General features: G+C 41.3%; 1 protein-coding gene and 1 long non-coding RNA gene across 2 annotated transcripts in view; one reads left to right on the top strand and one right to left on the bottom strand.

Annotated features, from left to right (window-relative positions):
- Nucleotides 1-2531: 2531 nt before the first annotated feature.
- CEP120 (centrosomal protein 120) overlaps nucleotides 2532-25950 on the bottom strand; it is a 40261-nt gene continuing 16842 nt past the window's right edge. Inside the window, exons 11-20 of the mRNA XM_081880380.1 lie at nucleotides 25525-25707; nucleotides 23527-23623; nucleotides 23296-23448; nucleotides 21569-21658; nucleotides 20939-21031; nucleotides 19386-19547; nucleotides 17839-17961; nucleotides 15279-15377; nucleotides 3922-4067; nucleotides 2532-3289 (exon numbers count right to left, since the gene is read on the bottom strand). Coding sequence (XP_081736506.1) covers nucleotides 3031-3289; nucleotides 3922-4067; nucleotides 15279-15377; nucleotides 17839-17961; nucleotides 19386-19547; nucleotides 20939-21031; nucleotides 21569-21658; nucleotides 23296-23448; nucleotides 23527-23623; nucleotides 25525-25707 — 1405 coding nt within the window. The 3' untranslated portion in view covers nucleotides 2532-3030. The remainder of the gene's footprint in view (nucleotides 3290-3921; nucleotides 4068-15278; nucleotides 15378-17838; nucleotides 17962-19385; nucleotides 19548-20938; nucleotides 21032-21568; nucleotides 21659-23295; nucleotides 23449-23526; nucleotides 23624-25524; nucleotides 25708-25950) is intronic.
- On the top strand, nucleotides 6495-6726 carry LOC309352284. Its single transcript, XR_014161230.1, has 2 exons — nucleotides 6495-6582; nucleotides 6631-6726. It is a non-coding gene; the product is annotated as an uncharacterized lncRNA (long non-coding RNA).

Below are 25950 nucleotides of genomic sequence, written 5' to 3'. Positions count from 1 at the left end.
ACAAAAATCTGTGCTACTTTTTTTTTGGGGGGGGGTGATCAGTTTGGACCAACTTTAAGATAAAATGCAATGCTCCTGAACTACAACTCAGAATCCACAGCTGTGTCCATTCCCCGACTTCTAAATATCTTCACCTGTGCATCTTCCAAAAATTGCCTCTGCATTATGGGTGTTGCTGCAGCCAGATGTAGCTTGGCTGCAGGTGTAAAGGGCACACTGTGGCTCTCAGCGGCTGGGGCTGGCTTGCCTGATGGTGAGAGCCATAGCTGTCAACTTTTCCCTTTTCTTGCGAGGAATCCTATTCGGAATAAGGGAATTTCCCTTAAAAAAAGGGAAAAGTTGACAGCTAAAGTGAGAGCCTCAGCAGATATGAAGCTGGCAGGAGGGAGGCGGTAGCTGTAAAGAGTAAGGGGACTAAAGTCTCTCCTGCTTGCCTTCTTGCCACAAACAGCAGTCTCTTGGTTCCTAGTATGCATTTTAATAAACATACAATTAATATTGTATAATGTTTAGGGAAATTTTACATTACACTGGTACCTCGGGTTACAGACGCTTCTGGTTACAGACTCTGCTAACCCGGAAATAGTACCTCGGGTTAAGAAGTTTACCTCAGGAAACTTCTGAAGTTTACCTCAGAAATCAGGCGGCGGCGGCGCGGCAGCAGCAGGAGGCCCCATTAGCTAAAGTGGTACCTCAGGTTAAGAACAGTTTCAGGTTAAGAACGGACCTCGGGAACAAATTAAGTTCTTAACCTGAGGTACCACTGTACTGATGTTTTAATGTATTTCCACATTCCACTGTACTGATGTTTTAATGTATTTTTAATCTTTTGTTGGAAGCCGCCCAGAGTGGCTGGGGAAACCCAGCCAGATGGGTGGGGTATAAATAAATTATTATTATTATTATTATTATTATTATTATTATCATCATCATCATCATCATCATCATAATCATCATTATTATTATTATTTTCAAATCAACAAACTTCCCACCCACTCATCTTGCTCTTTTGAAAGATTAAGTTAGTAAGGAAATTTGCTTCACATTAATTACTTTGCACTTGTTGCACAGCTACAAACCTTATCAAGTCCTGCATTAGAGACAAGGTCAATATATAGTCTCTAATACAAATACATACAACTGAGAAATGGAGAGAATTTTCCCAATAGAAGAACTGTGTTGCTGGTTTTTGTTTGTTTGTTGTCAGAGATGGGCACTTCCACAAGCAAAATCTGAACAGCCTATTACAATGTCTAAGCCGCTTTCCATGAGCCATTTCTCATATGCTGAATTGGAGCAAGTATGTTTCCCAGAATATACCTTTTTTTGAGCTTAACTCAATTTATTGTCATCACAACATAAAAAAAATTATTAACAAATTATTAACACTTAATAATTGCTCTATTTTGATGTATCATTTATTTTCAGATTTAGAGCTGGCAGAAAGCTATATACTTCTTGAAGAAATATAAATGTTTATGTACCGTATATACTCGAGTATAAGCTGACATTTTCAGCACATTTTTTATGCTGAAAAAGCCCACCATGGCTTTTATTCAAGTGAGGCGGGCAGCGGCGGTGGAGGAACGAGCAGCCCAAAAGCTTTCAGACTGCTTGTTCTTCCTCCGCCGCTGCTGCCACCACCAGGTTTGTGGTGTGGCAAACTGGCTTATTCTTGAGTCAAAACGTTTTCCCAGTTTTTTGTGCTAAAATTAGGTGCCTCGGCTGATATTCGGGTCGGCTTATGCGCGAGTATATAGTGCTTTTTTATATAAAAAAAGGGGGGAAGTATCTCAAATGATTCATCAATATATTTACAGATTGATGCATACACTGTTCTTTCTTGAATCAAGTAGAATCTCCATATAGATTGATGTCCAATTCTTCAATAGCTCAATTGGTTAAGGGCGTGGTGCTGATAACGCCAAGGTTGCAAGTTTGATTCCCATACGGAACAATTGCATATATTCCTGCATTGTAGGAGGCTGGACTAGATGACTCCCAGGGTCCCTTCCAACTCTTCAATTCTGTGATTCTATGTGTGGATAATAACCTCCTAATCGCAGGGTTTTTCTTTTTTATTGGAGGTACATGTATTAGAAAACCTGTACATGCAGTAGCCGCAGCCTTCCAATCACAAACCGCCCACACAACCCTTTGTGCAATTAAAAATGTACAAATTTTCCTACATCAATATAATATTGATGTAGAGAAATATTACATTAACAAAGGGCTAAAATGTCTGTTAACTGTGTCTACTGTTATTTAACAGTAGAGTTTGCTTCGACAGATGTGCATTGGAACAGACACACATGCTTAAGATCTTGGGCACAGAACTACCAAACATGTCTGCGATGCTCTTCAACCCATTAACTTCGGAGATGTACAAAGTAAGCTGGTGAGAGGCGCATCAGTGCATGATGGATCACACTCCTGTGTCATTAATAAGCATCATGCATTTCAACTGAAAATATGTACTCAGAAAGTTTCATCATACATAACATGGTTAAATATTTGACCAACTGAATGGTAATTTTAGTGGTTTATTTAAAATAATCTATACTTTGTTGAACATAGTCTCCAAGGTGACACAGAACAATGAAAGTTAGATTTAAAAAATGATAATTGCAGGCCCCTTTTCCTTGTGCAATTTTATTGAAATTGTGCTTTGATATAATTCTATTAAAAAGCAAGCAGGCAAGATACCTATCAAACGCATAATCAAAAATGCTATACAGAAATGTAGAACTGGAGTTAAAAATGATTCTATAAATAAAACAAGTTAGACAACTGGGGGGGGGAGAGACGTAGAATGTTCAATCGCCTATAAAAAATTGAAATATTTAAATATATACAAACACATATAAATGGTCAAAAATTCAACTGATACTCTTCTCTCAAAGACCTCAGATAGTAGAGCAGCGCCACAGTTAAGTCTTGGAAGACAAAGCAGAGCATACACACAAGTCCTTCGGGATCAGGGTCTCTGCAGAGACCCGAGCCATGCTTTACTTTACTGAAAAACAAAAATCAGTTCTGCAAGTTTGGGTACTTGCTTCTGCTTCTTTTGGTGAGCACCTCGCTGATCTGGCGATCGAGCTCATTCACAATGTGGTCTTCGTGGCTATACACTCCTGTCCTCAGCAAGGTATCCCTCTCCTCTATTAGGCGTGCAAGGTAGTCATCTAAACTCTCATCCACTTGCCGCGTGTGAGAATTTTGCATCTGCAACCCCAAAATCTCTTGGGGATCTGGCGACTGCTTTTTGTCTTCTTCTTCCTGTTTTAATCTAAGGAGAAAAATCAAAGCAAGTTCAGCAGATGCGTTTTGCATCCTGATCATCTGTATTTTGAGAACCAAATGGCCCACTAAAATTAATGGAAATGAAAAGCAAACTGAACAGAAAAGAAACAAATCCGATTATCCAACGGCAAGAGTCATCGTGCTTACTTTGTTGCATAAGCCTACTGCTGGAAGACAAGAATGTTTTCTGACCCAGTGCCTATGTTTTTGAGTGATTTTTAACAAGAATTAAACTGTTTGAAAACACGTAGAAGACACAAGGTCAAAAGGTACAGGAAGTACCGAGCCATTTAAAATATAAAGTGTTATGCTCGCTAGGGAGCTGGCAGCAGGCACCATTAATGTGTCTTTTTATGCAGCAAACAGGTTTGCTTAGAACAAGAGGTAAAAAAGAAAAGCTTGCTGTAATAGCTACAGTCAAGATAAAAAACTGGGTCTGGTGGCCTTTGGCATAGATTTCCTATAATACAAGACTGTTATATTTTATAAATGGGCAAATATTACCTAAGGGACAGAAAGCTGTGTTCCTTTACTGGACTGACAGCCAATTAAATTTGACTTAGCTGAACCTTCACCTATTCAGCAGCAGAAGTAAAAATCCAACAAATGGTACAATACCTGTTCAGTTCATTTCTGATATCCTCTAGCTCTTGCCGTTGCGCCTTCCCCAATTCGTTGTTTTCTGCTGCCAGATACCGAAGTCTCATGTGCTCAAGCTCCTGCTGCTGTTTTTTAAGGCGGGCCATGGCACTCTCTTGCTCACGCTAAGGAAAAGCCAAGCCATCTACATTTAATCTCCCACAGATGTACACATTTATTTTATTTTTTTACAGTTTACCTAGTTTGTGCGGATTGAGATCTCTTTGTCTTTCTCTCAAACACAGGGAAAATATTGCTGCGGGGTAACTTTCCTATAGAGGTACTTCACAGGCATTAGACAAAGATCAAACTGAGTAAATGCACTGCAACTCAATATATGACAGCTCCAGTTTGGAAGCAGCATAGAAATAATATGCATCAAGGAAGCATCAGCAAATCTTGCTCAATAAGTAGGAAAAGCAGTAGGTTATTATGAATGACTGAAGCACCGGAGCAGTTTTACTGAAGGGTCAAACTAAGTTGTATCCACCAAGACTGACAACGGTGAGGAATAAAATAAATACCAAATTTAAGCAATAATATGCGAACCTCCACACCAATTAGCTGTGCATGATGCAGCTCTGCTGATAGCCCACAAATGAAACTTTAAAACAAGCACATTAAACTAGGACAGATATACATAAGATAATAGTCAGTGCTTTGTTTTAAAAGAGGAGACAGAAAATATTGAAAGCAAGCTGGGTCATCTTGACTATAAACAGAGGCTTATGTCATATTTTCAAATGGTCTCTCGTTGCTATCAAAACTGGAAAGTGATTACAAGTGCCTTCTGGACTTTCCAACAATGACACAGTCTGATAGTTGGAGAGAAATTTAAGATTACGGTAACACACATTAATAGCGGGGGTAGGGGAAATCCAGTAGACTACCCTGTACTCCTTTACAGCCCTCTTCTTAAGACCCCATCACTGCCTCTCCATAGAAGGAGCACACTCAACACAGTTTCATTTGTACTAAGTGTGTATATCAAACACCATTAAGTTAGAAGAAAGCTTTGACTTATATCCTGTCCCCTACCAACGTAAGTCCTAAATGAGAAAGGAAAAAATCATATAGTCTGTGCATGCATCTCCCCATCCATATGCAAAGAGAGAGACATTTGGATGTCTCATGTTGAGGTCACAGAAAACAACATGGTTACTCAACCTCTCCAATCAGTGATCTGATGACACAAGGGTGCATAACAAGGAGGGGGGAATATGCCAGCCCTAGAGGAACTAATGGGAGGAAGACTGGGGGAAAAACCCAATGAAACAAGAGCACTGGTATTATTGAGGGAGAAGCCCCCTTTCACCTTCTGTCCTAGCCAACTCAAGTCCAGCAAGGCTGAGATATGCCATTTACTTTGTCACAGATTCTCGCCTTCTCATCAAAGTAGAACCACTCTGTAAATCTATTATTTTGTCCTATCAAAAGCCAATTTGATAAGATTACTGATTCAAGCTTTGGCGAGTAGTTGAAGGGCCCTATGTGCTATTATGGTGCCGAGTTGAGGCAAAGACTGCAAACCTAAAGGAGATGTTTCGATTAAATGTAGGAAGTAGCTTGCTATAGGCTAGTTTTCTGTAAATCAATTAGAGAAGGCGTCTTTTTTGAGAAAAACATGGATCACTAGACTCCAGTTCCTATGTTTTCTTTAAAGATACCTTGTTGTCAGGAGACAATGGAGGAGTGAGCCTTTGCGGGTGAAGTCAAACCGCTGGAAGGTTACCAAAATCCAGCTTGAATGAGGATCATATTGGGTAGCTGAATATATGAGACTACAGTGGTGCCCCGCAAGACGAATGCCTCGCAAGACGGAAAACCTGCAAGACGAAAGGGTTTTCCGTTTTTCGAGGCGCTTCGCAAGACGAATTTCCCTATGGGCTTGCTTCGCAAGAAGAAAGCCCATAGGGAAATCTCCGGGGACCTCTTTTAAATGCTGGCGGTGGGGAGCAAAGCCTTCCCCACCTCCTCCGGCCTTCAGAAGAGGTCCAGGAAGGCCGGCGGGGGCCGAAAGGCTTTGCGCCCCACCGCCAGCATTTTAAAAGCGGTCCGGGATAGCAGGGAAGCGCTTCCCGCTATCCCGGACGGCTTTTGAAGGCAGGCGGGGGGGGGGGGGGAGCAAAGACTTTCGCCCCCCGCCGGCCTTCAGAAGAGGTCCTGGACCTCTTCTGAAGGCCGGCGGGGGGCAAAAGTCTTTGCTCCCCCCTGCCTGCCTTCCCGGGAGAGCGGAGAAACGCGCATTTCTCCGCTTTCCCGGACGGCTTTTGAAGGCAGGCGGGGGGGAGCAAAGACTTTCGCCCCTCGCCGGCCTTCAGAAGAGGTCCTGGACCTCTTCTGAAGGCTGGTGGGGGGCGAAAGTCTTTGCTCCCCCCCGCCTGCCTTCCCGGGGGCTTTAAAATCGCCCCGGGACAGCGGAGAAGTCCGCTGTCCGGGGCGATCTTAAAATGCTGGCGTGCGGCAGCGAAGCCTTCGCTGCCACCCGCCAGCATTTTAAAAAACCCCAGGGCGATCTTAAAATGCTGGTGGGCGGCAGCGCTGTCACCCGCCAGCATTTTAAAAAACCCCGGGACAGCGGAGAAGTCCTCTGCTGTCCCGGGGTTTTTTAAAATGCTGGGGGTGGGAAGAAAAGCCCTTGTCCCCCCCCCAGCCTTCAGAAGAGGTCGGGGGACAGACTGTCCCCAGACCTGGTCTGAAGGCGGTTTCCATAGGAACGCATTGATTGATTTTCAATGCATTCCTATGGGAAACCGTGCTTCGCAAGACGAAAAACTCGCAAGACGAAAAAACTTGCGGAACGAATTAATTTCGTCTTGTGAGGCACCACTGTACTCCATTTTATAATTCCAATTTTACTATTGTTACAGGGCTAAACACAATATTATTGTTTGAGTTAGTGAACTGCATTTTATGATGTTTAATAATTTTAAACTTGTATTGGTTTTATATTGGGAATTAGTATGTTAGAAACCACATTTACTTGACATTAAAAGGTGGTTAAAAATCTTAATTCTCCACAACCAAGACAACTAGAAACTTGTTTTCTGTACCAGTTTCTATGCACATGTCAGACACTAATGAGAAAAATAGAGCATTTACTATGCTGTATAAAGCCTAAGGTAATTTTCACAGAACCCAATGAAAGATATCTGTAGAAATCATGACAGGTGTCCAAGCCACAACACAAGGTACATATAAACATTCTTGTGAGAGCACCAAGTAATTTTTTTGTTTTAAATATTTTACATGCTTCATAGTTTGAGAATGATTCTCATACTACAGTCCTATGTCTAACGCACAAGATTTATGATGATCTGAAACACATGATTTATGATGATTAGCTCAGAGGCTTGTTAAAAAAATGAACTGTTTGCCAGTCGAATTTGGGGTAGAAAAGATTCTTTATCCATGTTTGGTATTGAAATGGGAGCTGCTTCATTCAAACTTCTTTCAGATACCTCAGCCTCATACAATGGACTTCCATGGAATGTAGCACCAGTGTTTTGCTGTAATGGTTATGTAAGATTACTGAAAAGCATGCCATCTGAAATTCATCTTTAAACATTCTTGTCTGCTTCATGCAAGTTGTACAGTTCTCCTTGCCCTCAAGTATTTTTGATCTTTTTAAATGATTTCATTGCTCGGTTTCATGCTTTATATTGCCGTAAACCGCTGCAATGTATCTTTATGATACAGTGGTATATAAATATTTGTATAATTTGAATAAATAACATTAAATAAAACTGTTTGGGATCCATGTACCCTAAGGACTGCCTTCTTCTACATGTCCAAGTTATAGGATAATTCACAGAGGCCCTTCATCTAATCCCTGAATCTTCTGCGATGCGGACAGTGGATTTCAGGGGAAGAGCCTCCTCTGTTGTGGCACCCTGGTTGTGGAGCACTTTCCCCAGGCCTTTCAGTATAAACTATTAGATGTCCTTTTATGTTGTGAATTTCCTGTCTTTTTTAAAAGAAAAATTTAAAAGAAAAAGAAAAAAACCCTAATTTTATTATTCTAGGTTTTCAAGGTAGCCTACAAAAGAGAACCATAAAACCATTATATAACACAGCAAACTGTATGTCTAGCTAGCTAGCATGAATGTCTATAAGGAACCACTGTTTTTAGGGTACTAGCAAAGCAGTAAACAGGGGCATCCTGACATCACCTGCAATGTATTATTGAATTAATCCTCAGATCACTTAAGCTTCAAGCAGCTTGGATTTCACAAGTCTAGACAACTACAATAATCAAGTCATCCTTCAGCAACCTCATACTATATTTAGAGCTACAGAAGTACAAAAAATGGGTTGTAATAGTTTACTTCCATACAGTCCCAGCACAGAGAGTGTGTGTCTAATGACCCCTTGAGAGCAATTTCAATGATCCCATTAGTAAGTAATTACCTTGATTATGTTAACCACATATTGATAGGAAATATTTATCTACTGCTCTAGGTTCTCTGGAGTCTGTTATAACTGAATAGCAAGGGTACACTGCTGTTCACAAACCAAACACCTATATAGTCTAAGTATACTTATCTAGATTCTTTGGAGAGGCACATAAAATCCTTCATTGACAATCGTTTTCCTTACTAATATCCACCTCATGAAGAGCTGAAATTTATGATCTTTTCTCCTATTTTCAGATGCAAAAGCTAAAAACTACTCTTGTCATTTTATAGCAGTTCTGAAGAATGGGAAGAGCTGTTGGCATGCGAAGAAGTTGAGTTCTGTGTCTGCATTTCCCAGGAGGAAGGCACAACCAAGATACTGGAGTTGTTGGTCACAACTCTCTCATGTCCAGCGCAGAAGAAAATCTCAGAGGGCAAGGAATTATTTCCCAATAGCAGCCACTGACAAAAAATACTTAACATAGAAAGGGAACTTTGTAATCCTTAACGTCAAATTACAAGGAGACTCCGTATGAACATGGTGAGAGCTGTTCAACAGTGGAATGGACTACCTTTGAAGCTGATGGAGTCTCCTTCATTGGATGTTTTTAAGCAGAGTTTGAATGGCCATCTATCAGGTTGTTGTTTTTTAACTGTGATTTCTTCAGGGCATGGCATTGGACCAGACAGGGTTCCCTTCTAACTCTACAAATCCATGATTCTATGCTACTCCCAATAAACAAATCAATACTGTCTAAACTCTTGGCCTCCAAGTTCTACAACAGCAACAAAAGTAAAAAAAATTAGTAAATCACCAATATTAAAAAATTAGTAAATCGCTAATTTTGTTTAAATCAATCTACAAAATAACCCTTGCATTCTGCCAGGTGCTATAGCTAAGAGGCTCCTCAATCAAAGGAGAACAATCTTTATTTTGTCATAGCAGCTTATAAATCCAGAGGGAAGATGTAGACATACACACACTAGACTAAACAATGGCTAAATAGCGGCTACAATTCACTCTCCCACTTGTACATACCAAGCAAGTCTGTGGGAAAAAACGTACGACTGAAGCAAAGGAACTCAACTCCAGTTTTCTGAAAATAACCCAGAGCTGACAACTCAGTAGGAGGGTCTGGATGGTTTCAAGACACAGTTTTTAACCGAGGCTCGGACTTCTAACTGTTTTTTAAAGCAAAGATTTACATCCTCTCCTTGGCTAAATTACTTGTAAATTAATCACATTAATTACCTTGAGAGGATAAGCAGGAGGCTGGACAAGATAGAGCCAGTGTCAGCCAATAAAGTCTGTGTTTGTTTAAAACAAATGCACTAGTTTTGCTGCGAACAAATCCACACAGAGTACAAAAATGGTAAGACTTAAACTCTCTAATAACCACTTATCTCAAATGCACATACTTTTGAGTTTTTACAGAAACATTCGAAATCCAGACAGATCCCTTTGTAATCACCAAAAGCTGAATTGCAACATTCTTTCTAGTTACAACTGCATTGCAACATTGCTACAGTTCTCCAATTTTGGACTTCTCAGATTTACAAGCGCTGGTAATCTTATTGTCAAAAATTCAAGCTAAAATATAAATCGGTATATCAAAATATGTATTTCCTCTTTTTCGACTTCTGAAATTCCTTCATAAAGTTTTGACTTTAGGCAGACTTTGGCAAAGCCAGTCTTATCACTAGGGGAACTGCACAGCTGCCTATGGAGGCAAAAATTTTAGGGTGCTTGGAGGCTGCAGGAAAACAAGGTGGGGGTCTTTCAGAGGACGTGTCATAGAGGTGCCACAGGGTGTCTCCTGCCTGGATCTCCCCCACCCTGTCTTAATTTGAGGTAGCCCTCAGCTCCTGGAGGAAGTGGGGCAAACAGAAAACACACTTCCTCTGAGAATGTGCAGAGTGAAGAGGGGGAAACGACTCAAGAGTTTGCCTAGGGCACAAAATAGCAGTGGACTTTGGTGCTCATCTAAGGATGTACATTACAGTTTCATTAGTCTGTTGCAGCAAAGAAAGCAATGAGTCTGGTGGCGCCTTAGCAACTAACAAAGTGATTATTTGGCTTAAGTTTTTGCAAGTGTGTCCACCTCACATAGGTGGCGCTGTGGGTTAAACCACTGAGCCTAGGACTTGCCGATCAGAAGGTCAGCGGTTTGAATCCCCACAACGGGGTGAGCTCCTGTTGCACGGTCCCTGCTCCTGCCAACCTAGCAGTTTGAAAGCACGTCAAGTGCAAGTAGATTAAAAGGTACCGCTCCAGCGGGAAGGTAAACCGTGTTTCCGTGCACTGCTCTGGTTCGCTAGAAGCGGCTTAGTCATGCTGGCCACATGACACAAAAGCTGTATGCCAGCTCCTTTGGCCAGTAAAGCAAGAGGAGTGCTGCAACCCCAGAGTCGGCTACGACTGAACCTAATGGTCAGGGGTCCCTTTACCTTTACCTTTTACCACCTCACATATTATACAATTCCTCAATGGAAGACACTTCTGTGCAGCAACATGCATGTAGGTCATTGGGGGGTGGGATGGGGAGTGGAAACCTGTGGTGCTCTAGACCAGACATCCCTCACATCCAACAGCATCTGGAGGGCCACAGGTCCCCCTACAATGATGTAGGTGCAATCTGACAAATGTGAAACACTTGTGGAAGGAAATAATCTTAATTTCTACATGGAAGGAAATAGTTTTATATTATGGTAAGAGGCCATCATTCAACTTTTATTCCCAGTTGAAGCAAGAGTGAATCATGTGTGCCTATTTCATGGCACATTTTATCTTACTGCCATTAGGCAGATCGTACCAATACAGTTTTGGTACTTTAAAATATGATAGAAATTGATGGCAGGTGGCGGATGAGAAATCTATTGCTTTTGGAAACGGGTTTTTTGGGGGGGAAATAAAGATATAGATAGAGAGTCAGAATAGGGTATTAATCAACAATTCATGTGTTTCACACTGAAGTGGTAGGATTACGCAAATAGGTTTTCAAAAGTTTTGATAAGCTTTCCATGCCTAAACCCCCCCCCCAAAAAAACCCCTATCACACCCTTCCTTGAAGCCCAGTTCTCTAGGAAAGTACTTCCTGAAGCCACCCAATCTCACATTACCTGTGTCCCAGCTTCTGGTTTAGTGCAGGAGTTAGCTGTCTGAGACTGCTTAACTGCCTGGAGAATCAGACCATGCTCCTAATGGTGGTGTTTCTGAGAAGAGGTCAAGACTGGTGGCTTAGAGCCTGAAGAGGTCAAGACTGGTGGCTTAGAGGACCCTCACAGGCCCCATCTTCTTAGCCCTTCTCTGAGGAATCAGCTGCTTTGTGGGCTACTACACTTGCCCAATGACATGGGTGGCACTGTGGGTTAAACCACAGAGCCTAGGACTTGCCGATCAGAAGGTCGGCGGTTTGAATCCCCGTAACGGGGTGAGCTCCCGTTGCTCGGTCCCTGCTCCTGCCAACCTAGCAGTGCGAAAGCACCTCAAAGTGTACGTAGATAAATAGGTACCGCTCCAGCGGGAAGGTAAATGGCGTTTCTGTGTGCTGCTCTGGTTCGCCAGAAGCGGCTTAGTCATGCTGGCCACATGACCTGGAAGCTGTACGCCGGCTCCCTCAGCCAATAAAGCAAGATGAGCGCTGCAACCCAAGAGTCGGCCACGACTGGACCTAATGGTCAGACGTCCCTTTACCTTTACACTTGCCCAATGGCACAGGGAATGTGCCAGGCAAGAGGCCAAGAAAAGGCAGAATGCTTGTCTGCAGCCCAAGGAGCTGGCCCTTTAAGAGCCACAGTCTTTTGGCTAAGGTATTAGAACTTGGGCAACGGGGGTCTGAAAGAAGCAACCACCAGCCTGCCTTCCTATTTTATCCCTGTCGTAGGTAACTTTCACATATGGGTCAGAATATCCTGCATTCCAGTGCCCTATGGCCAGCTCCCATCCATTCCCCGGCTATGGGTTTAATGCAGAATAGAGCAGCTGCATTACTTCTATGCAACTGTCAGGGATTAAGTATTAAGGGAGGACATGCTTAGAAAGCGCTATGTCTCTGATCAGAGGGAAGAGAATGGCAACAACAAACAGATCTTCTTGCCATGAGACTCCTCTCTCCATGTGTAAGAGTTCTCTTACTGGCTGTGCTTTCTTTTCTCCAAACCTAGGACCATGGGAAGCATGGGTTATATTCAACATAGCACCAAGGTGAATGTTCTGTTAGCATAAGGATTTATCCTTGTGCATTGCAACATCCTCTCCCTGTCCTCCTCTGTATTCCCCTAAATCTGTTCTGTGGGTTCTTCTAACACTCTGGAGAAGATCTGGGAACAGCGAGATTAGGAGCACAGCATAGGGAAATCCGCTTTGTGTTAGCACAAAAAATATCGGGGCAATATTTTTGTCCCCAGATATTTTGAGATCCTCATCATCTTCAGTCTTACAGCTCTTACGTAGCACAGTGTATGAGTTTTTCCCATCACCACAAAAAAGAAGAAAAGCTTTTCTCCACCGCATATTTAGTTGACCACCATTTTTATTAATCACTAGGTGATTCCAGAAACAACACACTGATACTATATTGTGTTTTAATAGCTAACTTCAGAGTATACGGATTGTAGTTGTGCATTTCTATATTTTATATTTTAGTTTTTGCATTGAAAGAGCACTATTACCTGCTCTGAGTAAAAGGAACAGAGAGGGCTAATATTTAAACTAAGATTGCATGGAATAAAGGGGCATTATGCTAAATACTTGAATGCTTTACATGATTCTATAATTCACAGCTTGACTATACTTTCTATTTTTGATTAATGGAAATCTGTTTAAACACTTCTCTGGCAATGGCCACAAAGCATTTGATCGCCTTTCCAAAGGCTTGCCAGCTGGGTTTTGTCATTAACATTTATTAACAATCCAAGATACGGCTTTTTGCGTCTAATTCTCACAACATAAATGTTTTGTATAGTTCTCCAGAGAGCTCTGGTGTGACAAGTTTCTGGCACAAATTACAACCCCATAGCTATTCACCAGAACCAATGTGAAATTAACATGGTATTAATCCAACTTAAACAAAAAATAACACAAATCATCAGAACTTAAGCAGACTTAACATTCCTCAAGGCCTCTAAATTTGTAATTTTATAGTCAAAACACAATGGAGGATTCTTTCGACCAGTTCATTTAAAAGGGTTTCAGTTTAGCTTTAGCACAGATGCACAAAGGAAGGTTAAATGTTTGACGTGTTCTAAACAAGCTTTAACAGTCTTATTTCAAAGGGGGAAAGCACTGAGAAGTATAATCTAAGTTTTCATTCAGGCATTTGTTAACTTTTGGAAATGGCCTCATCGCGTTTTTCAGGAAAGCTTTTTTATTTTATTTTCAGGAAACAGGGGTGGGGAAACTTCAGTCCATGGGTCAGTCTTGGGCTGCTAGGCTTTCTCATTTGGCATATGAGGATGGTTTGGGCAAATGACACCTGCCCACTCTACTCCAGATGTCGTATGAATCAGGGCGGTGCTAGGTCAAAAGGACAGGGCTTCGCTAAAGCCCCCTTGCGTGGCTTCCAAAGTGCCTGACAACCAGCTGTTTGAAGCATTGATAAAGCAGAAATCCAGTGCTAAGCAGGATTGCCCATTCCCCAAGAAGGGGGACGCGGCTTGGTCCAGGTGCATGCGAAAGCTACCTGCAAGCAAACCTCTCACATACTCAAACCCAGCACTAAGCAAGACTTCTCTCACCTCACATCAGCAAAAGGAGGGCAATCCTGCTTGGTCCGGGTGTGTGGGAGAGCAACCAAACCTGCTCAGTTTGACTGAACTTCCAAAGCACATAGCAAGCAGCAAGGTGCTAATTTAAACAATGACAACAACACTTCATTTCAAAGGTTGACTTTTTTTGTTGCCTGCTATGTGCTTTGAAATCCCAACTTTGGGACTTCAAAGCAGCCTCCCAAATCATTTCTGAAGTCAGGTGACTGACAGGTAGACAGCCCCCGCCCACCTGTCAAATTTGGCCCATGAACCAAAAAGGTTGCCCACTCCTGCTTATAGCCAATCCTAGAACATCAAAAACAGTAACACAGCCTCTGACCGTGATCCAGAGAACCGGGTCCATATCTGAAGGCAGGCTGCGGGTGCTTCAAATAATGCAGGGATTTGTAGGGAAATCACCAATTAAGATGCAGCATCAATGAATGCCAATTCTGGCTCCCTGGACTTTGATTTAGGAGACCGTGAACTGGCCCAACTCATTACCTCTTAATCTCAAATTAAAATATACAGTGTGGAAATACTGATGTCATTGAGCAATGTTGTTGAGCAATGAACGTGGCAATGTTTGTGATGTACTTCGTACTCTAGAGAAACTACTTTCTCCAGGCAAAATGCACATCTAGGCCACAATTTTCCAAGTGTGTAAATTCCATAGTATCCTCTCTGGTTTTTGTGAGACAGCTATTGTTTTTCTCTCAGACGATGAAAGATCTTTACAAGCATCCTTGATAAACACTAATCTCTCCAGTTAGTTCTCCTAAGTAGGCACACCGCAGCAAGGCAGATTTGGCTTCACTAATGTACAGTGGTACCTCGGGTTACATACGCTTCAGGTTACATACGCTTCAGGTTACAGACTCCGCTAACCCAGAAATAGTACCTCGGATTAAGTACTTTGCTTCAAGATGAGAACAGAAATTGTGCTCCGGCGGTGCGGCAGCAGCAGGAGGCCCCATTAGCTAAAGTGGTACCTCAGGTTAAGCACAGTTTCAGGTTAAGAACAGACCTCCAGAACAAATTAAGTACTTAACCCGAGGTACCACTGTATATAGAAGCAACTTCCTCTTCTTGTTCTCATGAGAATTTCAAGGGTCAGAGAAGATTGGAGGGCCACATTCTGGCCCTGGGCTTTAGGTTCCCCACCAGTGATTTATCTTATATGTTACACACCTGTTTAAGCCTTGCCAGTTCCTTCAGCGCTCGCGCCCATTGCTGCTTGTAGTGTAGTTTTGCCTTTGTTGCCGATTCCAACTTCCTTTCAAGGTCCCCCTAATAAAGAGCAGAGCTCTATCAACACACACTATAACCGTAGGAATAATCTTTATGCAATTGAATATACAAAACTTGTATTACAAAAATAGTTTAGTATAGCATGTAACTTCTAAAGCGGTAACACAATTTGATGTAAATACTGCGGCGCACAAGAATATCCTCGTTTAAGCATTAGCCTTATTTTTATTATCCAACAAAGCAAAACTGGATTAGTCTGCAGTCTGAGACAGTTCATCTAAACAGTTCATGTAAACCATTTTTAAACATCTTCAAAGGACTCAAAGATAGCATTCATTTTTATATAAAAATCACTCGCTGTTCATATTTCAGCTTAATTGATGATGCAAGACTTGGCATGCCTGATCCTTGAAATTCTAGCTAATGTGCGCCTCTTAGTTTGGTTAGATTGCACCTTTTAAGTCTTCAGCTTGAAAGATCATGTCTCTGCATTAAATAACTCACGCTCCCTCAAAAGCAGCAGAAAATGTTTCCCCTTTCACTGGGCTTCTTACGCATTGCCAGGCCAGGAGGACTTGTAAACTGCTTCTACTTCAGCTAGGAAAAATAAAACTATTCTGTTGGGGGCTACTGAATCCTGTAGGATCTGGAAGTATGACTTGAGGAGTAATATTCAGGCCAACTCCATGTCCCTGCTTAGAATTCAATGTCCAAAGCTGCAAGTTCTGTACAGAGGCTCAAGAAAAAGTAGAACCTGCTTCTAGATCAGTGATTTCCAAACTTGGGTCTCCAGCTGTTTTTGGACTATAATTCCCATCATCCCTGACCACTGATCTTGCTAGCTAGAGATGATGGGAGTTGTAGTCCAAAAACAGCTGTTCTAGATGCAGGAGTGAGGAACTGTGGCTCATCAGAAGTTACTGGACTACAACTCCCATGGTCTCTGACCTTTGGCTACAATGGCACAGTTTCACTAACCCTGTTAGTGAGTGAGTAAGCAAGGGCATATGTATGGACATCCTAATGGTTAATGGCTAGTGAACAAAGAGTCCTCATTTCTTTGGTTGTTGTTCTATCACATCGTAACACAGGTTTTTTAAAAAATCCCGAAGGTTTTTTTTTTAAATCCTGTAGGTCCCTCGTACCTACGGGACTGCCTCTCCCAGTATGCCCCACGGAGGACCTTATGGTCCATAAATAGCAACACCCTAGTGGCCCTAAAGACGTTAGACTAGCTTCAACCAGAGCCAGGGCCTTTTCAACACTGGCTCTGGCCTGGTGGAACGCTCTGTCTTATGAGACCAGGGCCCTGCAGGATCTGATTTCTTTCCGCCTGGCCTTTGGCTTGGAGCCAATTTGATTCCCTCCCCCTTGTTTTTCCCTTCTCCTCCTGTGATGAGGCTGCATTTTAATATTTTAATGTTTCAATATTTTAATGTTGTATTTTAATCTTGATTTTAAGTTGTATTCATTCAATTTGTTTTTATTATTGCTTGTTAGCCACCCTGAGCCCGGCCTTGACTGGGGAGGGCGGGGTATAAATAAAAAGTATTATTATTATTATTATTATTATTATTATTATTATTATTTAAAAAGGCAGCATCTTATACATGCATTGAATATATATGACTGTCCAAACTGATGTTTGTGGGAACCAGATCTGGGGAAATAAAATGATGTCTGAAGCTATTGCCTGGGAATTTGAGACAGTAGCTTAAAATCTGCATTCTTTCACAAGACTGGCTGGGGCAACCCAGCTAGATGGGTGGAGTATAAATAATAAAATTATTATTAAGAGTCCTTTCCTAACCCTTGCCAATCCCACACCCCAAAAGAGATAAAGATCTGCTTATCAAGAAAATCCCCCAATCTTTTCTCCATAAACTGGATATATGTTACCTCTTCCAAGTCAAAGGCATAGATTAGAATTTTGAAAACTACATACATTCGCAGTGCTGTCAAACATGCAACATTTATAAATAACAAGCTCAAGCTATCAAAAGTAAGAAGAGTCTAAATAAAGCTACTGATACAAGAAGGGTCTCTAGAGTTCATGTCCATCTAATGACAGGTGTCTGCCGTGAATTAAGAACATTTTGCAAACACTTAACTTGGCTTACCGTTTCCCCCCCCCTACGCAACAGTGGTAGTACCTCGATAACCAATGGTCTAAGAATATTTATTACAATTTATCCTGGATCAAAAACTCATTTTAGGTGTACTCTGCTTGAGTTATCAGTAACCATGAAATCTGGAAAATACTGCCACAGATGAACTGTAAAGGAATGTGAAACTCCTATCCCTGGCAAGCTCTTAAAAGCTACAGCATCTTCCAGAAGGATTCTTTTGTTTTGTTTATATTTATAATGCAAATTTTGTGGCTGGGTTAAATTTGGAGTTTATTCTATGTTGTTGTTTTTCTTGTTCATGCTGTCTACATTTAATCTGTTGTAAAATGCTGCTATTCTTTCTGAGCCTTCAGATAAAATTATAGACATACCTTTTCTAAAGTTAGAATACTTATTTCGGATTGCAGCCGGATTTCTGGCTTGCTACTTTGCTGTTCCTTGTATTGCTGAAACTCTTTCTCCAGAGTTTTATACTTGTTTTCCCAGTCATAAAGCTGGTAGAAGAAGAAGAAGAAGAAGAAGAAGAAGAAGAAGAAGAGGAAGAAACAGAAGTTGAATGAGTTTATGCCTAGATGATAACACAACAAAGAGCTGGAAGGAACATTTTGCCCAATACAGTGGTACCTCAGGTTACATACGCTTCAAGTTACATACACTTCAGGTTACAGACTCCGCTAACCCAGAAATAGTACCTCGGGTTAAGAACTTTACTTCAGGATGAGAACAGAAATCGGGCTCCGGCGGCGCGGCAACAGCAGGAGGCCCCATTAGCTAAAGTGGTGCTTCAGGTTAAGAACAGTTTCAGGTTAAATACGGACCTCCAGAACGAATTAAGTACTTAACCTGAGGTACCACTGTAGAATACTCGTCTTCAACTGGTTCTCCAAAGAGCATCACAAAAGGAGCACTACTACCACACAAATAGATTGGCAAAGATTAAGAAATGGTTCCCCAAATATTACATTGCTTTATAGTTTTTACACACACACACACACACACACAGAGAGAGAGAGAGAGAGAGATGCACAGCAAATATTAAAAAGAAGAAGAAAAACTTCTTTGTGATGGCAGCCACCATTCCTCCTTGGGAAATCTGCTAGATTTCTCTTAGAGATTTAGAAGGGCACTTGAGATTTTTTTGTTTCATTCCAACAGGCCTTTCTGAGAAACTGATTTTATGCAGTTTCCTCCTGTTTCTTGCACAGTACTACCAATAATGCAGTGAATGAACATTTTTCTTATTCTTAACTGATTTTTAGGAAATTATTAACCACTTAGACAAGTCAAAGAAGTCAACACATAAATGAGAAAAAAATAAGTATTTTGTTCAGGCAAATTATTTATAAAGCTAAGGTTGTGATGAGTAAATTCTTCCTTAGCAACATAGCAAGAGAGATGGAGAAAATAAAAGATATGGAGGATATCCAAGACGCTTGGATTTCTTGAAGGAAACTCAATAAACAGTGGATCAAACTCAAAAACGCCCTTCTAAAAAATGGGAGGGCCTTTGGTCCTGAGAAGATTCGCACAAATCTGTCAATGAACATTTTAGAAGCATCAAGAATACACTGCGCACATAGTTTGGTCCTTAGCATTAAAGAGAGAGGGGTGCCCTCAGGAAGCACCACCAACCTAATCTCATTAATTGGCAGTGATTAACTTTTTTCAAAACACATTTATTCAAAAGTTACAATACAGTTACAATACAATACCCTTTCGATCAATATATCCAGTGCTTCCCCCCCCCCTGAACATTTCCTGAATCTTTGTACTTTTGTCTATTTACCGTATTTATTTTCCCCGATTTGAACTATAAAATGGTGATTTTCTTGAGTCACAATAAGAGTACCCCTAAGCATTTTTTTGGGGGGGGAAAGCACTGGTTGTATCTAACTTGGAAAAGTTAAGTTCCACTCACTTGTTGTTGCAAGCGGATCTTGTCCTCTTCCAACTGCCTGAACCTAGATTTTTCCAGCTCCACCTGATGCATGCATTCTTCTTTGACTCGCCGCATTGCATCTTGAAGCTCCTGGCGGTTTCGTTCATGCTCTGCTTGGAGCTCCTTCTTTGCTCTTTGGAGCTTAAAATTTAAAGCACACACACACACACACACAGAGAGAGAGAGAGAGAGAGAGAGAGAGAGAGAGAGATTTCAGCACCAGTGGTTGTCCAGATGTAAACCTGAGCTGCCTCATTTAGAAAGCACGCTCGATTGACATTACTCTCACGAGTCACTCATGCATTTCTTTGACCAACTTTTAAAATAAAATAAAATAATAATAATAATAATAATAATAATAATAATAATAATATAACAATACTTTATAAACTTAGCCTAGCTGTGTGGAGTGTGTTCCACAACATCCATGGAGTTACGAGGGCAAAAAACCATGGCTCCTAGCCAGTGCTGGATTTATGTATAAGCTAAACAAGCTATAGCTTAGGGCTCCCACTCTCTTGGGGGCCCAAAATTTTTTTAAAGGGAAAAACCATCTGGATGTACATTTCCAAAATATAAGATAAAACAGAAATAAAATGGCATTAGATACCTATTAGGTCCATAAATTACCATATAGCATATATTCAACACAAAAAAAACAGTGGTAATTTGTTGTTGACAAAGGACAGCTGGACGTATAAAGGGCCCCATTACCTTCAGTAGCTTAGGGCCTCATCAAACCTAAATCCGGCCCTGCTCCTAGCTATGTAGCAGCAATTTCTCTGCCCAATCTGATGGCTTTGCAGCTTTAAGTACAGGAATACTTGACGGCTACAAGATGCACCTTGCTTATTTTTAGGTATTCCCACATATAAAAAATTATGCTCCTCTTTCCTTCCCCATCCACACCAACCTGCCAATGAACTAAAACATGCACACAAAAGCCCCAAAACTATGCACCAGAAAAAGCTACGTTCCATAGCATGCAAAAATTCCAATCCGAGCACAAGTCTAAGATGAACTGGAACGGTTCTTTTGAGTTTTTAATAATAATAATAATAATAATAATAATAATAATAATAATAATAATAATACCCTGCCCATCTGGCTGGGCTTCCCCTGCCACTCTGGCCGGCTTCCAACAAAATATTAAAATACAGTAATGCATCAAACATTAAAAGCTTCCCTAAAGAGGGCTGCCTTCAGATGTCTTCTAAAAGTCTGGTAGTTGTTCTCTTTGACATCTGGTGGGAGGGTGTTCCACAGGGCGGGTGCCACTACCGAGAAGGCCCTCTGCCTGGTTCCCTGAAACTTGGTTTCTCGCAGTGAGGAAACCGCCAGAAGGCCCTCAGCACTGGACCTCAGTGTCCGGGCTGAACAATGGGGGTGGAGACGCTCCTTCAGATATACTGGGCCAAGGCCGTTTAGGGCTTTAAAGGTCAGCAACAACACTGAATTGTGCTCAGAAACGTACAGAAATGGTTTCTGTACGTGCACAGTACAAGATATAACATTGCGCTGCATATGTTTACCTCGGTTTCAGCACCAACAAGTTGCTTTTCACGCTTCTCTAAGTCAGTCAATGTTTTTTGAAGTTTTTCTTCCAAAACTGTATATTCTGCAACCTAGAATGTATACAGTTAAAATAATAGTAATAATTATTTCTATACTGAAATATGGTATTTGTTCTTGGATGACACTATATCCTTGCAAAAGAAACTGGATTTAAAATGAGCTTGAAATCCCACAAAACAAGTGACAACTTGACTTTTAGGCACACGGTGGATTTCAAAATATTATGCATCAGAGCCTGCACTGCTAATAGACTTCAACAAGACTTAGGCCGCAATCCTATACACATTTACCTGAGAGTAAAACTCAGTGGGGCATATTACAGTGCAGGATTGCTCTGCTAGACTAGCAGTATTACATATCTTTATTTTAACTCAACCAAAAGGAAATATATTGCAGCTTAATTCGTAAACAATTCCAGGGTATCTCTAAGGTGTGTTACCAAAAGTATTTTTGTGTAGGTTTTATGGGCTGTGTGTCTAGGTCTTCTTCTGGCAGCTAATGAAATACATCACCCTTTACCACTGCCAGCTATCATGACAGTTCATTTCATTATGCTGTGAAGCATTTCAAAGGGGAAAGGGTCTCACTTTTTTCTTCACCAATGCTTCCCTCTCTCTGTCCCTTTTTCTCCACTCCTCTGCAACAGCCTGCATATGAGCCAGCTCCTTCTTCTTCAGCTGTGGAAAACAAAGGCAATTTCAAAATGTCTTCCTTCGAAAACCATACAATTTGCATAATTCAGTCAGAACTATTGTGGAAGTCTTTCCTCAAGAAACCCAACACGGCGTGCAAATTAAGTATTCAGGACATCAGGGGGGAATTCCAGATCAAATACACAGACAGCTCCCATTATCAGTCCTGAAAATTGATTAGGTAAAGGTAAACGGACCCCTGAACATTAGGTCCAGTCGTGGCTGACTCTGGGCTTGCGGCGCTCATCTCGCTTTATTGGATGAGGGAGCCGGCGTACAACTTCCGGGTCATGTGGCCAGCATGACTAAACCGCTTCTGGAAAACCAGAGCAGTGCACGGAAACACCGTTTACCTTCCCGCCAGAGCGGTACCTATTTATCTACTTGCACTTTGATGTGCTTTCAAACTGCTAGGTCAGCAGGAGCTGAGACAGAGCAATGGGAGCTCACAACGGGATTCAAACCGCCTACCTTCTGATCGGCAAGTCCTAGGCTCTGTGGTTTAACCCACAGAGCTACCCGCATCCCTAAAAATTGATTACAGGTCTGTTAATTTTTAAATGGTAGCTGGTAAGAGGCAATAGTTATGCATAGCCATGTAAAGCTGAATTATGTCTAAAGCTACCATAACCAGAAGTAAAATGGAGAACTTTACACCACATTTGCAAATTTATTTAAGCAGTCATAAAATGCTACAGTAACTCATAGGCTAATAATAGCAGAACCGTGTGTTACAAAACATAATGGAAGTAGAAAGCCTTAAAAGTGATTGGAAAGAGAGGCAAGCTTCCACTTGAATTCAACTGAAGCAGGAGAGATGGGAGTGGGGGAAAGCAACTGAAGTGGAATGAAATTTTAAAAGTAGAATAGAATCATAGAATTGTAGAGTTGGAAAGGACCCATCTAGTCCAACCCCCTACAATGCAGGAATATTTTGCCCAATGTGGGGCTCAAACCCTCGACCCTGAGATTAAGAGTTTCATGCTCTAGAAACTGAGCTACCCTGGGCACTTTCCAGGCTGTGCCCACAGAAAGTGAACATGCCAGTACATTGCAAGACCCCAGTGAATAAAATCACTCCTCCTCTTAGTTCAATATTGCCAATATTTGGACTTCTCTCTCTCCCCCACTCTTCCAAGGTGCTCTGTAAAATCCAAAGGTGGTATAGTCTCATGACTGATATATTATAATGACTGAAGGATGGGGCAGCAGCCCAAAAGTGTTCCTGTATCAGCAAGGACGAACCTTTGGGCTCAAGACTGTAAATAGGTAAGATTCCTCTTGAATATAAATCATCTGTCCAAAACGCAGATCACTTTTAGGCTGCTGCCAATGTCCTGGGCACATCTTGAAGATATACCAAACTGACTTTTTGTCCAGACACAATGTGAGACTGGGGTGATTACCCTGTGAGACACGCCTAAAAATGTAATTGAACATTATGAATCTGCCAAGTGTACAATGCTGTCGTACGATCAGCTAAAGGGCTGATTCCAATATAAAAATCTCTTTCCCACGCTTGTATCCACCTGAACTGCAACCTAGGTTTAAGATCTGTCACATTCGCCTTTTGTTAAGAGTGGACCTGTAGTTCCGGCTAAAAAAAAAGTGTATAAAGAAACCTGGTTTTCAAAAAGGTCTTCTTGTAGTTCCTTCCACATTTCCAATTCAAGTGCTGCTTTGTACTCTAGAGTTTCTCTTGTTTCCGGCTGGATTTCAGGAACATTACGTGGCTGAGATGAAGGAACCAGCGGTGGCTCATTGGCACCTAAACCCTAAACATGGAAATGCTATTAGATAACCTTGAATGGAGTTGTGTCTTTCCAAACAAGAAAGGGTGCATTTCTGTTTACCTGAGAAGAATCGGACACCACAACTTCATGCATTTTCACAAGCCCATAATCTTCTAGAGTCACCGTGTATGAAAGCTCAGCTATCCTGTTGCTTGTCCTATAAAGAAGAACAGGAACATTTCATTTCTTCTCTCATTCGAAATTAATCTTGCTCTCTACTGTCATTTGTTTACAATGGAACAAGCATGAGAAAAGTGCACTTATTTCTACAGCAGTCTTTCCTCTCTTTCCTCCCCAAAAAGGTCTCAGGAGCTAAACAAGTTTTATATAAAGAAGTCAAACAATCCTGACTGTCAGACGACTGATCAAAACATGTTCATTGTAAAGGCCTTTGGCTATACACAATAAATTGTCTGATTGACTGACAGACCCAGACATGACGCCAATTCTTTTAGGAATACGGAACACAGAGAGTTGAAAAAGGAATAGCTGCTCTATTAGAGAAGTACAGAGCATTTATTCCTATTCATGAATAAAGAGGCTGGAGCCTGACATTATGATTCTTAGATACTGGTTACCAGCTAGTCTCTGGTCTGCCTAAATTTTCTCTCCTTGTTCCTCCTAATCACTTGTGTTGTGGCGCTGGCTATCAGGTTTGACTCAATGCTTATTTTTCTACATATCTGCAAACAGTTTTGTTTCAAAGCTCAGAATTAAATATTTGCTGCTACAAGTGTCTTACTTTAATATGCACAATCACAACCTGGCAAGTGTGGACTGAAAGGTAACACATTAAGGTCAACTGTCCACAAAATAAATGTTCCAAACTCTTTTCAGATGATTGTCTTGTTACGTTTCCGAGCACAATTCAAAGTGTTGGTGCTGACCTTTAAAGCCCTAAACGGCCTTGGCCCAGTATACCTGAAGGAGTGTCTCCACCCCCATCATTCTGCCCGGACGCTGAGGTCCAGCGCCGAGCGCCTTCTGGCGATTCCCTCATTGCAAGAAGCAAAGCTACAGGGAACCAGGCAGAGGGCCTTCTCGGTAGTGGCGCCCGCCCTGTGGAACGCCCTTCCAGCAGATGTCAAAGCGATAAACAACTACCTGACATTCAGAAGACATCTTAAGGCAGCCCTGTTCAGGGAAGTTTTTAACGTGTGATATTTTACTGTATTTTTGGTTTCTATGGAAGCCGCCCAGAGTGGCTGGGGAGGCCCAGCCAGATGGGTGGGGTATAAATAATAAATAATTATAATAATAATTATTATTATTATTATTACTAAATCGTCAAAAAGTATCACTGAATAAACAAAAACATGAAACCCAAGTTGCGAAGAGCAATAATTCTACAGTTTACATTTGTTTCTCAAACTTCCTTTTATCCATTTTTAGTAAAGTTTAAATAGTTTTCTATGCAAATACACTGAAAAGCTGGGTAAACTTATCCAGTTACAGGAAATAAACAAAGGAGTACAGTCACTTTCACATCAGTGAGTTGAGTTTGACATCAAAAGTCAATTAGGTTTGGAGGGCTGCCATCTAGTGGCTACTAAGTTTGGGTACACTCATGCTTTTCAGAAAGAATCTTCTACATAATATACCGGAAAGTTTGATTGTGCAAACGTATATTTTGAAATTAAATATATATTCACCATTAGAAAGTTACATAAATTAAAAATTCCAGGCTCCACATTGTAATCAAATCTTTACCAAGTCAGCAGACAATGCTTCCATGACTGCTAAAGAAAGGCGCATTTGGAATCTTTTGTGTACACTTCTACTAGTACAAATTGGTATCACTTTTCAAGTTCAACTGAGTGTATTCTTTCAGAAGCTCTGCAGCATCACTAGAGAATGGAAGTGATGTGGTCTCCCACACTATTGTTCCACTGATCCCTTTTGTCCCCCAAAATTAAGAGTTATGCAAGCTCTTCAAAAATAAGTATTAAGAGTTTTACTAAATGCAAAAATAAATCAAATAAAATCAAAAAGGCCTATAGGAGTGTTAAACAGAACCAGCTATAACAGAGGAACCTCATTTTTCAAAGCTCATTGTACCCTTGTGCTGCTGTAATAGGGATTGTTTCACTGAAGGTCTGGCGCCAGCACTGTTCCCCACTGGCACCTAGAAAGCGGGCTTTTTCCATGGCCAAAATATTTGAAAGCTGGAGTCTTGCAACTCCCAGCAGTAAGTCTTTGGCTGTTTTATCTTTATGCCACAGCTCCACCAGCAATGGTATCCTGAAATACAGAGAGAAAAAATATACATAGCATACTGGAGTTTGTATTTTGTTCTCATAGATGGTTTTTCCTCAGTTGCCGTAGGCTGGGATGGGTAGAAGAGATGCATTTATTTTACATCTTTTGTGATGTTGGCGTAGATGCACTGGCAGACATCAATGCCACCCTGTGGCAAAATAGTACAACCACTTGAAGGAGTTCAAGGATGCTCAATTTTGCAAGAACATTTCACACCCATCACAG

Source organism: Podarcis erhardii, assembly GCF_964252035.2.
Source record: "Podarcis erhardii genome assembly, chromosome: 11".
Classification (NCBI taxonomy): Eukaryota; Metazoa; Chordata; class Lepidosauria; order Squamata; family Lacertidae; genus Podarcis; species Podarcis erhardii.
This window is presented reverse-complemented; position numbering and strand designations above follow the sequence as displayed.